Genomic DNA, 14,592 nt, shown 5'->3' with positions numbered 1-14,592 from the left:
AGTGGCCCTACAAACCCACATTTCTGCCATCCGGTCCCCAGCCATCACTGAGCAGGCTAATCCAAGAGGGCACCAGACAGATAGTCCCCAGGGTCCCTTTGCACCAGTCTAGGGAAACTGAGGCCCAAGACATTTAGGAAAGGCTGTCCCAGACATAACTGGAGTGACTTCATGGGAAGCTCAGACATCTGTCCTTTGTCTGCTCAAGGCAAGATCAAGAAAAAAATAGCTCAAAGTTTCAGATAAACCTTGCAGGGTGTAAGCACTTAGCCACAGAGAAACTTAAGACACATGCCATAACCACAGCCCCTGGGCCAGGCCCAGTGGGAATATGAGGGGCGCCTTTACTTTCTGGGCAGCAGCATCCACAGCACCACCATCGTGGTCATCGCCATGTGTACCCTTGAGGCACCTATTTTCCAGTGGCGGACACTAATGCCTAGAGAGGTTAACGCCCATCCAAGTCAGATTCAAGCTGGCTTGTGTGTCAGAGGAGGTGCATCTGGTCTCACCAGAAGGCAGGCACGGTGCAGCGTAGGACAGTGATGGTAACAGAGGCAGTAGGCCTGAGATGGGGGAAGAAGGCGAACGACATGGCCAAGCAGCGATGGTGTACAGAGGGGCTGTGCCTATGCAACCAACAGGGGGAACCCCTCGAAAGTCGAGGGAGACACCTTAGGCAAGCAGCTCTCCAGAACCTGGGCAGCACCACACCAAGGAACCCCTACCAAGCTTCGTCATACCAACAGCCATGGCCAACAGCCCTCCAAGAGGACTGGGGCCTGATGCCACATTATTAGCACAGGGTAATTACAACGACAGTAGCTGTCACCCATCAGCTATCACAGGGTCTGGAGTGGGGAGGCGATTTTCCACTGGGTGAGCCTTTAGAAAGACCTTCGAGACCACCCGCTTTACAGACACACCATTGGAGGACTTGGTGCAGCATCTTGCTCGTCCTCACAGCCTTCTCAGGTAACAGGTACTTTGATTACCGACCCCATTGCACCAGACGGGGAAACAAGGCACAGAGACAGGGCCCAAAGTCAAATCCTGTGTGGCTCCAGGTCGCCACGTGTGCCACAGCTGTCCCTCTCAAGGGCGCAGGGCTCTGTGTAAAGCACTCCTGTGAGAACATCTACTTGCATGTTCCATTTCATCACATATTCTGTAACTGTGGCTACTAGGAAACACGGGGACCCCACCTGAAAACATTAGGAAAGCTGTTACCTCCACTCCTGGAAGCTGGGTGGTCCAGTGTGGCCACCTCCTCTGATTGTGGCTGTCCAGCGCAGAGGGACGGGTTCAGCAGCAAGACATTTTCCTGGAAACAGATCAGATTCACATTCACCCACAGCCACCCTGAAGGACAAGGCCAGACCAGCCCGCACTCCATCAATAGGAGGGCGTGCAGGTGTGGACACTGCACCTTTAAACCCTTTGATCCCTACCTGTGTCCCCATTTGCAGGCTCTTCACCTGTGAGCCCACCCTGCAAGCTCAGCTGATAAAGTCCTGCTGGCTCCACAAAGAACAGTGGCTCCAAAGGGCAGTCCCCACACCTGCTGAGTCAGCTCCCTGCGTGGAGCCCAGCAGCCTGCGTTTCCACAGGCCCTCCTCAGGCCTGGCTAACGTTGAAAATATCCCCTTGCTGAGATCACACAGCCCTTTTCAAGGGTCCCAGGTAGAGGAATGGAAAGCTGTGGGAATAACAGGCAGGATCTGGTGCCCCAGGGAGACCCTTTCAGCAAACACCCTGGACCATCATGCCACACAACAGTAATCCTCAAGAAGTCCCACAGGCCCTCACCTCAGCCCAGCTCACCTGTGCAGGTGTGAGGCTGAGATGGGTAGGAGGGCACCCTCACTAGGGGAGCTTGTAGCTTGTGGAGCATGATCTTGGGCTCCCAGCTCTGCTCAGCCCCACCCAGCCAGGTCACGTCCATAGACAGGGCTCTGCCTGGTCCAAAGCCCTGGAGCTCCTGGGGGCGAGCACAGTTGCTCCCAGTGACGAGCCAGCCCCTAGGCTGCCTCCTCCTCCGGCTGCCTTTCCCCACCAGGATGAAGCTAATGGGATCATTATCATCTGACCATCCTTCAGGTGGCAGCTGTGTGAACAGCAGGAGAATAAACATTTGCTATTTGTGAGACAATTAAAATGGGCCCTTAGTCCAAGGATGCAGTGACCTGTGCCTCTCTCTCCCCAGAGCTGGCTGGTCCCTCTCAGGAGCGGGGCTGCCCTTACAGGGGCGAGTTGGGCCCCCACGACACTCATCTGCACGCATGCCTCTGAGGACATGCTCACCAGAGAGATGCCCCCTGAGACAGAAGGTCGGGTTGGCTTCCTTCAGCACTTTCCAGATAACCCGTCCTCTGTGCTCAATGCCTGTGAGTAGTCAGGGCAGCTGTGCCAGATGTGCTGAGAACAGCTTCTTCCTGGACAGAGCTTGCCAAGCCCAGAGTGGGGAAGGGTGCGAGGGGAACGACCTGCCACGTGGGGTTCCCATCTCTTCTCACTCCCTGCAAAGCCTTCTCCCTGCACTGTCCCCCCCTCCTGGTGGTCACCCTGACTCTGGTAGTAGACAGAGTCCCCGGGGTCTCCTCAGGAGGAAGCTGTGCCTATTGTTCAGGCTGTAACAACTCTGAATCTGTCCACGCAGCCTCTGACCCACTGTCCTCGCCCAGTCATGTGTGTACTGGCTGCCTGCAGGAGCGCCTGTGGCTGAGGCTCTGACTCTGGGTGGCACCTCACTGTCGCCAGTGGGCTTCCCTGTACAGGCTGGAAACATACCCTGGGTGACACCCTGTCTTGTAAGAATAAGGCTTCACTTCTAACGCATCCAGAAGTTACCAGGGGTCCATCGCCAAGCTGGGTAAAGCCCTGTTTGGTCAAAAGCAAGTCACAGGGATGGTTTTCTCCTGTGCATCAGAAGTGCTCCGAGCACTGACAACAGAATGAGCGCAACTCTCCAACAGCTAAGGTGGCCAGAACCCCCCGCTACCAATGAGTGAGGCTGGAATGCTCTAAGGCATCTCACCTGGCGGCAGGTCCCCAGTCTGATGGAGAGTCCAGCTGAAACTGGCAGGCTGGTCAGGCACTTTGGGTACCAGTGGATCCACAGGCTCAGAGCAGATTGACAACTGTAGATCTGCTGATGAACAAAGAAATCCTCATGAAAACTACCTCTCAGTATCCTGAAGTGTAAACCGGGGTAAGGGTTTGAATCTAGGTAAGACCCATGGCTCCGAAGCCCACAGTGTTTCCACTAGACGAGGCAAGTTGCTCTGTTACTGGCCCCCAGGATCCCCGGGGTCCTGCATGTGCAGCACTGACCATGATAGCCTGGGATTTGCATGGAGTCCTGATTTCAGATTCTTGCTTAAGTTCTGAGGCCCCACCCCCAAATTGCCATGTGACATTTACTCTAAATGGAAATGCATGTGAATTCACACGTCTGGCTTGTAGACTTGGATGCTGTCCCTTGAGATGAAGAGCCACTTGGCCCAGCACTGTTCCTCAGCACCCACAGCTCCCTGATGCCCTGGCCCTGGGGGTGCTACAGGCTACTGAGTGCTTGGAGTGGGTTCCTGGCCAGCAGCCCAGCACCCATGAACCTAAGGACCCATGTGGAGGGCGTGACCTCCTGTCTTGTGTGGATGGAGACGAGAGCTTCTTGGAGAAGCACCAGCCTCCAGCCGTCCTCTGGGACCGAGATCCACAGGGAGCCTTTGAGAGCCTGGACTCTGTCCCAGGCCCCTTGCTGGTCACAGTGATGCTGGAAAAACAAACATGGGAGCTCGCGCTGTCTGGGGGAACTTTAATGCACACCACGTGCCACAGAACACAGATCTGTCTGCTTGCCCATTGTCTTTCAGAGACTTCTGGCATGCTTCCTCCTCTGCACACAGGACAGTCTCTTGCGGTCAGTCCTCTGCCCACTCGTCCTTCCCTTGTCTGGTGGGCACTGGGCTTCCTCATGCCTGTCTATCAGCAGCCACAGGACCCAACACCGCTCATGGAAACTGACACACGTGGCCTTGAGAGCCTCCTGGGGGGCGGGGGCAGGGTGGTGCCAGTGCCCTTGCCTCCCTAGTTGCTGAGCCCTGTCCTCTGTCTTGCAGGAACGGTTTTCCAAAGCAGACAGCAGCTCAGCTGATTCTGAAGGCCATCTCCAATTACTTCGTGTCAACAATGTCATCTTCCATCAAAACAGTGTATTTCGTGCTTTTTGACAGCGAGAGTATAGGCATCTACGTGCAGGAAATGGCCAAGCTGGACGCCAACTAGGCTGAGGAACTACGAACCGCACCGTGCCCCCTGCCTCCAATTTGAAAGAAAGAAAAAAAACAAAAACAAACAAAAAAAAAACCCTTCACTCCTATTGGGAGGTGGGAACCCTTTCGTTTTCAATTTTGCTCATCTAGGGAAAATAAGGTTTTGGTTTCCAGTTTAATTGTTTCGACCTAAAATGTTTTCACGTTAGCACTGATAGTTGGCATTACTGTTGTTAAGCACTGTGTTCCAGACTGTGTCTGACTTGAGTGTGACCTAGGAGATTTTATTGTTTTATTTTAACGAAGCCCTGCTTGCCGCAGAGCAGCCGGGAGAGCAGCGTCCACCAGGGTGGCCGAACCCAGGAAGCCCGCTTTGTAACCGTGTGTCGTGGTGCTTTATTGTACACCCAGTGGCGTTCTTTTTACTATAATGTTCCTTTTTTCCTCAAGAAGAAAAATCATGAATATACCGCAGACTTAATTTTTGTTTACTTTTTTGTCTTAATGATGGATTTGAAAATGGAAGATTTAAAAGGCAGAACAGAATCTGTTGCCCTTAATTATATTTGGAATTTGTGTGAATTGATTTAGTAAAATGTTACACTGTTGCGTAGTGTGTTTGAAGTTATTGTGCCCTTGAGTCCAAAGGCAGCTTCTCTCGTCACAGGACGGGCGTCTTGGGTGCGGCAGCCCACCCCCGGGAAACATCACAGTGGTCACTGCAACGGGATAGGCAGGTGGGGGCATTTTCAGGCCCTGATGGCTGGTGGAGTTTATAGAAAGTCTCTTCTTTCATCCTGGAGACACTTGGGCAAGGATGTTATCCCATTTCATAGATACGGAAGCAGATACTATACTGAAAGCAGGTGGCAAGTGGCAGGCTGGTACCAGAGCCCAGGTGCTGAGACTCTGAGCTCAGCTCTCTCTTGCTACTCATCCACTCTTGCCGGTCTCTCGGGCTCATGGCTGGGCCCCGTGCCCCTGGCCACTTACCAGATGGAGCTGCAAAAGCCTTGCGACCTCTGCCAAGGCTATGCTGGGCCTGTTGCTCCTACAGGATGGGGTCCCTGGCACCGGGAGCTTTCCGAGGGCAACGTGCCACCACCAAGGTCCCCAAGATGTGCTGCCAGTGTTTACATGCCTCCCCCCAGCTGTGGGTGTTTAGGGATGTGGACTATTTAGAAAGATCCCAGCTGGACCAGAGTAGCTAAACTCTTATTACCTAAACTCAGCAAAACACAGACACTGTTTGCTTTAAATGTACTTTTGCTGTCATCTAAATTTGCCTAAAATGCAGACTGCTTCTGTCTGCTTAGAAAGAAGTGCCTGCTTCTAAAGCACATTTTAGCCAGGAGACATGCAGCGCACTGCGTATCATGGGTGAATGTAAAGGGTCCTTTCTGATTTCCAAACTGACTATGGAAATCGAAAGGAAGTCCTAAGCCATCGCACAACTAGCCTCTTCATTGAAAAGGCAACTACTTCTAACTCAAACCTGAAAGAGAATCTTCCCAAGTTCCTCCTAAATGTAAGGTGTTATTAAGACGTAAAATTGTTTCCCTAAGATCTTTACTGGGTTTAGATTACTTATTTTTACTTCTTGACTAGAAATCTGGTATTTTACTGAGTGCCAGGCACTGTGTTGAGTCCCCTATGGGCATCGCTTCATTTTGTCCTTGTGGTTGCCCCCTAGGACAGGTTCTGTTATTAAAGCCATTTCACAGCTGGGAACACAGAGGCCAGGAGAACTGAAGTTACTTGCTTGTGTCAGAAGTAATGTTGCTAATCAGTGACCACCAAGTTCAAACGCGGAGACGCCGACTACCGTGACGCAGGGCCCTGGGCACGCTAATCAGCAACTAGAGAGTCATTTGCCCTTGGTGGCATTTCTAACTCAGAGGCAGAAACACAGATGGCACTAAGGTTTAAAAGGCTTCTAGGCGAGTGGCATTTCCCTAGTTTGGAGAAGGGACACCAGAGAAGCAAATCCTGTGCCTAGTGCATATCTCCACTAGATGGCGCTAGTAGGACTGGGAAGTAAAAGAGGAACGGCTGGTTTCTGCTTTTCCCCTGTGCTGGCACAAAAGAATAAATTGCATTGGTCAGGGTCTGTGTGAATTATTTACCATAATCACCTAAATGTTTCTAAACTTGCAATAATCCAGAGTGCATCGTGCCCCTGAGCTGTGGGCTCCTTGAAGATATTCTTTTCAATGAAACTGAGGGAAAGAGAGCCAACCGGCTGCCTGGGATTCCCATCATCGCCAAACCACCCAGTTCGTTTTAAAACTGGGATCAAAAATTGTTCTCTGATGTCAGCCTCATGTTTACGGGAAAAAGAAAACAGCTCATTACTCTGAAAACTGGGGTAGCTGCAAGGAACCGCTTAAAAGGCCACATGCCTCTCTCTTCAAAATATACATTTACCAACAACGAAGTGATTCTTTGAGGGGGAGGCCTGCATGCAGGTTGTCCCCACCCTCCCATCTGCTGTAAGTTGTGTCAGTGAGTCCCACTGCCAGTGTGCTGTCCCCCAGCCTGACCGTGGGTGAGGCATCCCGTGATCTCACCGTGGCACAAGGCAGACAGCGTCCCCCCGCCCGCACCCCACACTTGTTTCTGAAAAGCAACCCTGCCCTGCACAGCAGGGCTCTGCCCTGAATAATACAGACAATCTCTGTATTGCTCCTCCAGGAGACTCTAAATGACATCTGAGATCTGACACTGCACCAAGGCTCGAACTAGGGTAAACTGACAGTAATAACTGTATGCAGGCACACACACCAGTCCTCTACACCCGTCATCTCATCGGCTTCTCCTGGCAGCAATATGAGGTCGGTTACATGATCCCTATTTTACAGATTGAAAACTTCAACAGAGAGGTAAAGCATATTCTTCAAGGTCACACAGCTATCGGTAGTGGAGCTGAGATTTGAACCTAGCTGTCTGACTACAAAAGCTCTCCCACTCCCCCACCCAGGGGCATGGATTCTCCTTTGGTACGCAGCCCTAAGCTGTGCTCCAGTTAGGCAGGGCCTCTTGTCTATTCACTGATAGGTGTCCTGTGTGGTCAGCCCTGGCAGCATAAACACCTATTGGACGAGAGGCAAACATAAAGTGTATTTAAAGCAACCTGGTGGCCAACAAGGATTTATTGGGTCTTCCTATGAATGCAGCCTCAGATCAGGGCTTCTTACATAGGCAGGTGAGATACAGCCCCTGCCTAGCAGAGTGGTGCCTGCTGAATATGCATTCAGAGGAGGGAGTGTGCTCACTAGTTCGAGTGCTCAGGGAGGGCTTCTTGGAGCAGAGCAAGCGCTGGAATTTGCAGGAAAGGTTGGAATGTTCTAGGCTAAGAGAGCAAGGTGACAGGAGATAAGTGGCAAGATGGCACCAGGCATCTCAGCCCCACCTTGGGGAGCTTCCCCTGAAACCCAGGTCTCGCCACTTGCAGCCAGGCCAGCCCACTGTCCTGCCCTCTGCTCCCCAGCCCTGTCTCTGGCAAGTGTGTGGAGCTGTCCGTACGTGGATTTGTTTATCTGGCAGAATTCTTCCCTCCTGTTCAGGGTCAGGTGGCTGGTCACAGCTACAGTTAGCCCCAACAGGGAAAAGAAGGCAAAAGAAAAGAAACCAGAGATGGGCAGTAATTTCCCTCTCTCATCCGCCCCTGCCCGGTCCCAGGACTGCTCTGTGCTCGCACAGGCCTTTGGAGGAGGGTGGAGAGGAGGGTGGAGAGAAGGGTGGAGAGAAGGGTGGAGAGGAGGGTGGAAGCCCGACTCAGCCAGTCAGTGCTGGCACAGGCACTCCTCTGTTCCCCGGTTTGTCACTGGGGCTGCACAGTCACCCTGAGCTGTCCTGCTCTCCCCCTCCTCAGAGGCAGCAGTGGATGGGAGGTGTCCTGGCCAATTTATTCATTAGCAACTGCGATGTTAAATTTTCACTGCCAGGCGCCACAGGGAAATGTTATCTTGGGAGCTGGCCTTGGTGCCGCTTGGTGTGATCGGCCTGCAGGCACTGGCAGTGGGAGGAGGGTCCTGCCCCTCACACACACCCCCACCCACCTGGACTGAGAAGAAAGGGAAATGCCTAATGGCTGGGGTGAGGCCCCCTTTTCTTCTGTGTATAAGCTGGCCTGTTGTGTTTGCTTTTGAGGCCCCCATATCAAAATAATATCACATGACCCTCCTGACAAGCGAGGCAATAAAACTGCTCATTAATCCCAGCCCCCATCACCACCCCCCATGCGCCTCAGCAAAGGTGTGTAAATAGATTGGCCTTTCCCTGACCCCTAAAAACTAACGCAGCCCCGGCTGCTTTGTCAACTCTGAGGAGACTCTCAGAAACCCTCCACAGAAGGCACTTTCCTCCTCACTCCTCTTCTCCCCAGAGTGACTCCCACACCCCCCACACATGCCCATGCACACACACACATGCTCATGCACACATATCCCCTCCTACACCCATGCACCAGCACATCCATGCAAACCCCATGCACACACACCCATGCACACTCCATGCACACACACCCATGCACACACATATCCATTCACACATACACACCCGCCCACACCTATGCAAACCCATGCATACCCATATTCTCACACACTCATGCTCACTCATACTCATGTGCACCCACACCCACACATACACACACATTCATGTACACCTAAAGAGACTCAAAGCCCACTGTGTCTGAGTGCAGAATTGAGGGGCATGCAAAGAAACATCCTTCCAATTTGAGCAGAGTCAGCCTGAACTCACCTAACAAACAGCTGACCTTTCTCCTGGGAAATGCCCTCGTTAGCCTGTTCCACCCTGTGAATCCGGATCTGCTAACAGCCCCCTTGAAATGCTTAGAGGGGAAACCCAGACCACCTTCTGGAGTCTGCAAGGGTCTCACCCCCACAGTGGGGGTTGGGAGCACCGCTGATGTGCCCTAGAGCACATGCCACAGGTAATGTGCTCACTAAGAAAGAGGCCTCAGATTGCCCTGCAAACTGTCCGTGTCACAAGTTCAAGGTCACTGTCTTGGCTGTGAGTGATGACCACACTTCACAGAAGGCAGAAAACTGAGTCTCAGAACAGCATCCTCTAAGTCCTCTTGTGTCCAGAAACTATGCAGGGTGCACCAATAGAGGCCACATAGTCTGGACCACAGGCTCATCGAGAAAGGCTTCCTGGAAGAGGAGACCTGAGGAGATGAGCAAGCCCAGAAACCAGAGCCATGACCACAGCACCGAATAACGCAGCCCTGGGTGCATGTAGGCAGGTTATATGTGCCTGGCTGGCAGAGGTCCCCCTACTCCCACGTACAACCTTCCCATCGATGAGCCCAGCCTCCTGGGCAAGAACCCAGCTTCCTCTGAGCCAGGCCGATGGCACCTCCCTGCTGACCATCCTAACTCGACCTTCTCGATATGTCTACCTCAGCAGGCCCTGGCCAGGCTGGTTGGGAAACCTGATATTTCTGTACCTAAAAATGACGCGGCTTCCTAAGCTTAAGAGAATAAATTAGAGCGGAGTCCACGTGGGCACAGCTGTGGCAGATGGGCAAATTGATTTGCTTCCCAGCTGGGAGATTAAATTCCACTGCCCCCAAATGGCAGCGGGGTAATGAGCTGTCAGTCAAACGGCACAGAGCCCAGGCTGGGCGCATAATTGAGCCCTGGCAGCTCCTCATTAGGCCCACATAGTTCTGGCTACAGATTCCCACCTGAGGGGCCTCCGAACCCCAGCGGAGAATGCACTGGGCCTTGTGGCACATCCTCTGCAGGGAAGTGCCACCTTGGGCCAGGCTGGGCCAGCTTCGAGGAACTTCCACTTAACCAAGGTGCTTATGATATATTTGTCAATAGCCACGGACAGCCCCTCCAGGGCTTCATTATGGGCAAATCCAAACAATTAGAAGGATATCAATGACTTCCTTTAAGATAATACCCAAGGGACCTTACTTCCCAGGGAGCCCTTGCCTGAATATGGCTCACAGGTCTCTAGTCACCCCAGGGCTTCTCAGGGGCAGCACCCCAAAACCATCACCACATCCCACTCAGCCCTGTACAGTGTGTAAGATACACGCATGCATGCTGCCAGTTCAATCCTCACAATGCCCTGGGACGACACTCTGTGTCTCCATTTATAAAATGGATAAAAAACAGGGCCCATGGAAGTTCAGAGCTGTCTTCTGAGGTCTTCTTAGGCCTGGGATTCGAGGAAGGCCGGTCATTTTCTCTAGCCTCATTGTCCCCTCTGCCCATTTTTCCAACCTCTGTTTGGGGCCTCTCTTGCCTTCCTTTCAGGCCTTTACATATACCAGTTCTTCAGCCTGGAACATGATGCTGCCACCACTTATTTGCAATCTTGTTCATCCCCTCAGGTCTCCTCCTCCAGGAAGCCTTCCTTGATGAGCCTGCTGTCCAGACTATGTGCCCTCTATTGGTGCACCCTGCATAGTACTGTCATAGTACTGTGCCTCCTGGACACTGCTGTGTGCTGACATGGCTGTCCACCCATCCAGACAGTGAATGTCATTCATTTGTACATATTCCCTGAGCCCTCTGGGCTAGGCCTTGCCCTAGGCTCTGGGCAGATAGCTGTGGGCAAGCAAAGGAGACCCTGCCCTCCCCCAGGCCAGGAGCCACAGCTCTTGCACTCGGTGGCACCCTCGGCGCCGCATCCAGAGGGCCCTGGGCAGGAGACGAGCGCGCTCTCAGTGGCTGCATGAATCCCTAGTCAAGTCGAGCCTGCCGGGTCCTTAGAGACCAGTCACCAGGCAGAGTTCCTGACTCAGAGAAGGCGGCAGGAAAGTTAGGGAGAACGTGGTCATTCCTAACACCAGCCCTGGAGAAGTCAGCCAGGGGTGATATCCACTGGGCACAAGGAGGCTTCAAAGTGAGTCTGCTGTTGGCACAAGGTCCCTGCTCGGCACCCTCTTGCCACACTGCTAACCACAGCCTGGCTCTCATGGCATCTGGTGTTTTGGCTCTCCCTGGCTCATGATTGGAAAAGGGTGTGGACATGGGACATGGCTAGAAGCTAAATCCATAGTATCAATAAACAAGGAAAACAGCGGGAAATGTTTGCAAGAGAGACCTGTGGGTTAGGGCAGCTGGCGAGCCCTTAAGCTTGGTGCACAAATTTTACAGGCAAGGCACTGGCCACAGGGTCGGTGTCCTTGGGGGTGATGCAACAAGCTTGAGTCAGAAAACTTCTCCTTGCAGCCCCAGCCCAGCTCAGAGGACCAGGTTCTGCTGCCAGTGCAGTTCAAGGCCTGGTCCGGGTCCCATCAGGCTCCTACACCAGCAGAAAGAGGCCTGTGGGTACAAGGACAAGCAGGTGGCCCTTGTGAATCTCCAACATGCCCCTGATGGGATATGTCCAATCCCCAGAGCACAGGAGTGGAGTCACAGTGGTACCGGGCCTTTGAGACGCCATCTGCCACCTCCATGCCCGGGCGGAAAATGACAGTAACCGTGACAGATCCCTGACCGAGCACTGATAACAACAGTGGTGTGAGCACTCCGCAGACTAAGGAGTCTGCTCACATTCTCTCAGCAAATCCGCTTAACGACCCGCAAAGTGAACGTTAGGATCCCTGCTCTCTTTGTGAGGGAGCGTGGATCAGAGAGGTGAAGCCACTTGCTCAGGCCACACAGCAAGAACCTGGCAGAACCAGGCTTCAAAGCCAGGAAGGGGTAACGAAGTCAGCCCGTGCAGTCTGGTATTCTGCGTCCCAAAGGCCGGCCACCAAAGGTGCATCCTCCCATTTTACAGATGAGGAAACGGGAGAGGCCTGGCCCGTATGCAGGGCCACAGAGCTGGGAAGGCACGCGGCTTCCTCCCGGGCTTCCCGGGAGGAGACAGGAATCCAGAGAAGCCGAAACAGACACAGGCTGGGGACTTGGCCCGGGCCTTCCAGTAATTAGTGGGCTCTTGTTAAGACCCAGTCGCGCCGTTCTTGGGCCAGGACTTGTTTGTGTTCCCATGTGGAGGCCCTCGCAGGAAGGCCAGGCCCACGTGCGCAGCCCCATAAATCCAGCCGGCGTCGCTCATTACAACGTTCCGCTTCACGACTCCGCCAGGCCCAGCCCGCCTGGGCCTCGGCGGCCGGCCGCCTCCCCACAGCAGGCCCGGCCGCCCCGTGCCTCAGACATGAGCTCATCCAGCACGCGGCGTATGAGGAAGTGGCCGGGCGGCACTCTCGGCAGCGAGGGGACAATGTGCCTATTAAGGCTGTCAGCTGTCAGCCCCCCAGTGCACCCCGCCCTGCTGAGGCAGGACCACCCCACTCGGGCCCTGCCCACCCTCCAGCCCACGTGGGTGTGCCCTACGAGCGCGGCCTGTCCTCGCAGAGAGTGGCCCCAGGAAGCCCCAGGGAGGACGTGGGTGGAGGAGGAAGTGGGCTTAGAGACAGCCAGCCCCTGAGCACCGTCCTGGCTCCCGGAGGACTGACCAATGTCCCCTGACCCCTCGGAGCCTTCATTCCCACAGCTGCAACCCCTGCCCTGGCCACTCATTGTCAGAAACAAATGACAGGACAGAGGCAGATGTCTCATAATCGGGGAAGCACCGTGGAGGTGGCCAGACAGAGAGAGGGGCCCCGGGCTGAGAAAGCCCTGCTCTGCAGCCTATGCCCTTGAGCCTCTACCCTCTGGCATTCCATCAGTCTGGCATCCAGCTGTGCCGGGAGCCGGTCCATCCTTGCTGTTTCAAGGGACCTGGCATATATGGCATACGGTTCTTAATATGTTTGCTCACCTTCTTGGCGCTGTGTTTTAACCAAGGTCACCTCTCCGAGAAAGGTTGAATCCCCAGGTAGGGATTTTCCCCTGAAGTTAGGGAGGGAATAAAACCCCTCAAGTAAGTGCCAGGTGGGTAATTAATCCCTTTAACTACGAACAATCATGCTTAAACTACATAATCTTTTCTCCCTGGAATGGAGATAAGAAACGCCCTAACCTTTGTAATAGAGATTGATAGGATTGAATCAACTGGTATAAATACAGTTGTAACAAGACAGAAACAGACAGAACTCAGAACACAGAACTAAGGACACAGGGCTTGGAAGACAGGACCAAGAGAGACAGAGCCTAGGCACAGAACCTACACAGAACGTTCTCTAGAGACAGAAGAACTTCGCTGGCGAGAGCATGCCAGAGGATCCTGGACAGGGACTGGCCTCGGAGCTTGGAGGCAAAGCCTGGCCAGAGAGCATGGCAGGGGATCCTGGACTGAACCTGACTGCGGAGATTGGCAGGAGAGCCTGACTAGAACCTGGTGACTGAACCTGACTGGAGAACCTGGACAGAACCTCTCTTGAGATCCTGAGCAGAACCTCTCTGGAGATCCAGACCAGAACTTGGCTGGAGATCCTGGCTAGAGATCCTGGCTAGGCGGCTGATCAACTGAATACTGTCTCCCTGTCATTCCTTCTTCGCCGACTCCGTCCACACCTTTGGGGACCCCTGGACCCGCTGGGGTTGGACCCCGGCACAGCTGGTCCTTTATTGGGGGTCTGAGGGATTGGTAGGAAATGAAGAGCTAGGCAGGTCACCCCACCTCTTGAAGGTGTCTCCTCGTCTGCAAAATAGAGTTGGGAGCACAGCATCAGGGACAGATGCTTAATAAACGCGAGCCATTCCTTTCCATTGCTCTGATTCCCATGAAGGTTAGAAGCCATGGACCTGCCATAATTAAAATGGGGCTATGGTCAGTGTTTGAGAATAGCCAGCTCATCTCCACGCAGGCCAAGTTCAAGGAGACCTGGCCAAGAGGTTATCGGTACTGTGAGTCATTCCAACACAGCCTCTATTGTGGTGGCTAAGGGCACTGGAGTGGTCAGCAGCCCTTCCCCATCTGGTGCTCTTAACCCTTTGTGACAACCTCAAGAGACTGGCAGGCAGGGCAGGGACAGCCCCCCAGCTTAACAGATGGGGAAACTGAGGCTTGTAAAGCAAATGCAGTTTCCCAAAGCCAGTCATGCCTCCAGGGGCTTGCCCACAGGGCTCAGCACCTGCTCGCCAACTCACTCTTTAAAAGGAGCATTTTACATGGACAAGGCACACCGTGGCCTCTGTGGCTCAAAAGGCCAAACAAGAACACCAGAGGCACAACCTCAGGTGCCCTCCTCTCCATCAAGGGCCTGGAAGTGTCTTCCTCTCCCCCACAGGCCACCCCAGAACCCACATGACCGGGGAGGATTGCTGAGCTCACTTAGCCACATCCTGGGGACCCAGAACACGTCCTCTCTCTGGCACCTGCTTGTTCAGAGACCCCAGGATCTCATTCGCCTCCACAGGCCCCGAGAAATGTTCCTGGGCAA

General features: G+C 53.7%; 1 protein-coding gene across 10 annotated transcripts in view; it reads left to right on the top strand.

The window, feature by feature from the left end:
* The window catches only part of LOC132235668 (core histone macro-H2A.1), a 72,693-nt gene extending 67,811 nt beyond the window's left edge, over window positions 1–4,882 (top strand). For 6 of the 10 annotated variants that reach the window (XM_059698436.1, XM_059698435.1, XM_059698430.1 and 3 more), the window contains one exon: window positions 1,470–2,013. In XM_059698436.1, the coding sequence (XP_059554419.1) occupies window positions 1,470–1,782 (313 nt within the window). In that variant the 3' untranslated portion in view covers window positions 1,783–2,013. Of the gene's footprint in view, window positions 1–1,469; window positions 2,014–4,121 lie in introns of those variants that run through there. The other 4 variants (XM_059698434.1, XM_059698432.1, XM_059698433.1 and 1 more) reach the window with 1 other exon arrangement.
* Window positions 4,883–14,592: the final 9,710 nt, after the last annotated feature.

Source organism: Myotis daubentonii, chromosome 5 (assembly GCF_963259705.1).
Source record: "Myotis daubentonii chromosome 5, mMyoDau2.1, whole genome shotgun sequence".
NCBI classification, from domain to species: domain Eukaryota; kingdom Metazoa; phylum Chordata; class Mammalia; order Chiroptera; family Vespertilionidae; genus Myotis; species Myotis daubentonii.
This window is presented reverse-complemented; position numbering and strand designations above follow the sequence as displayed.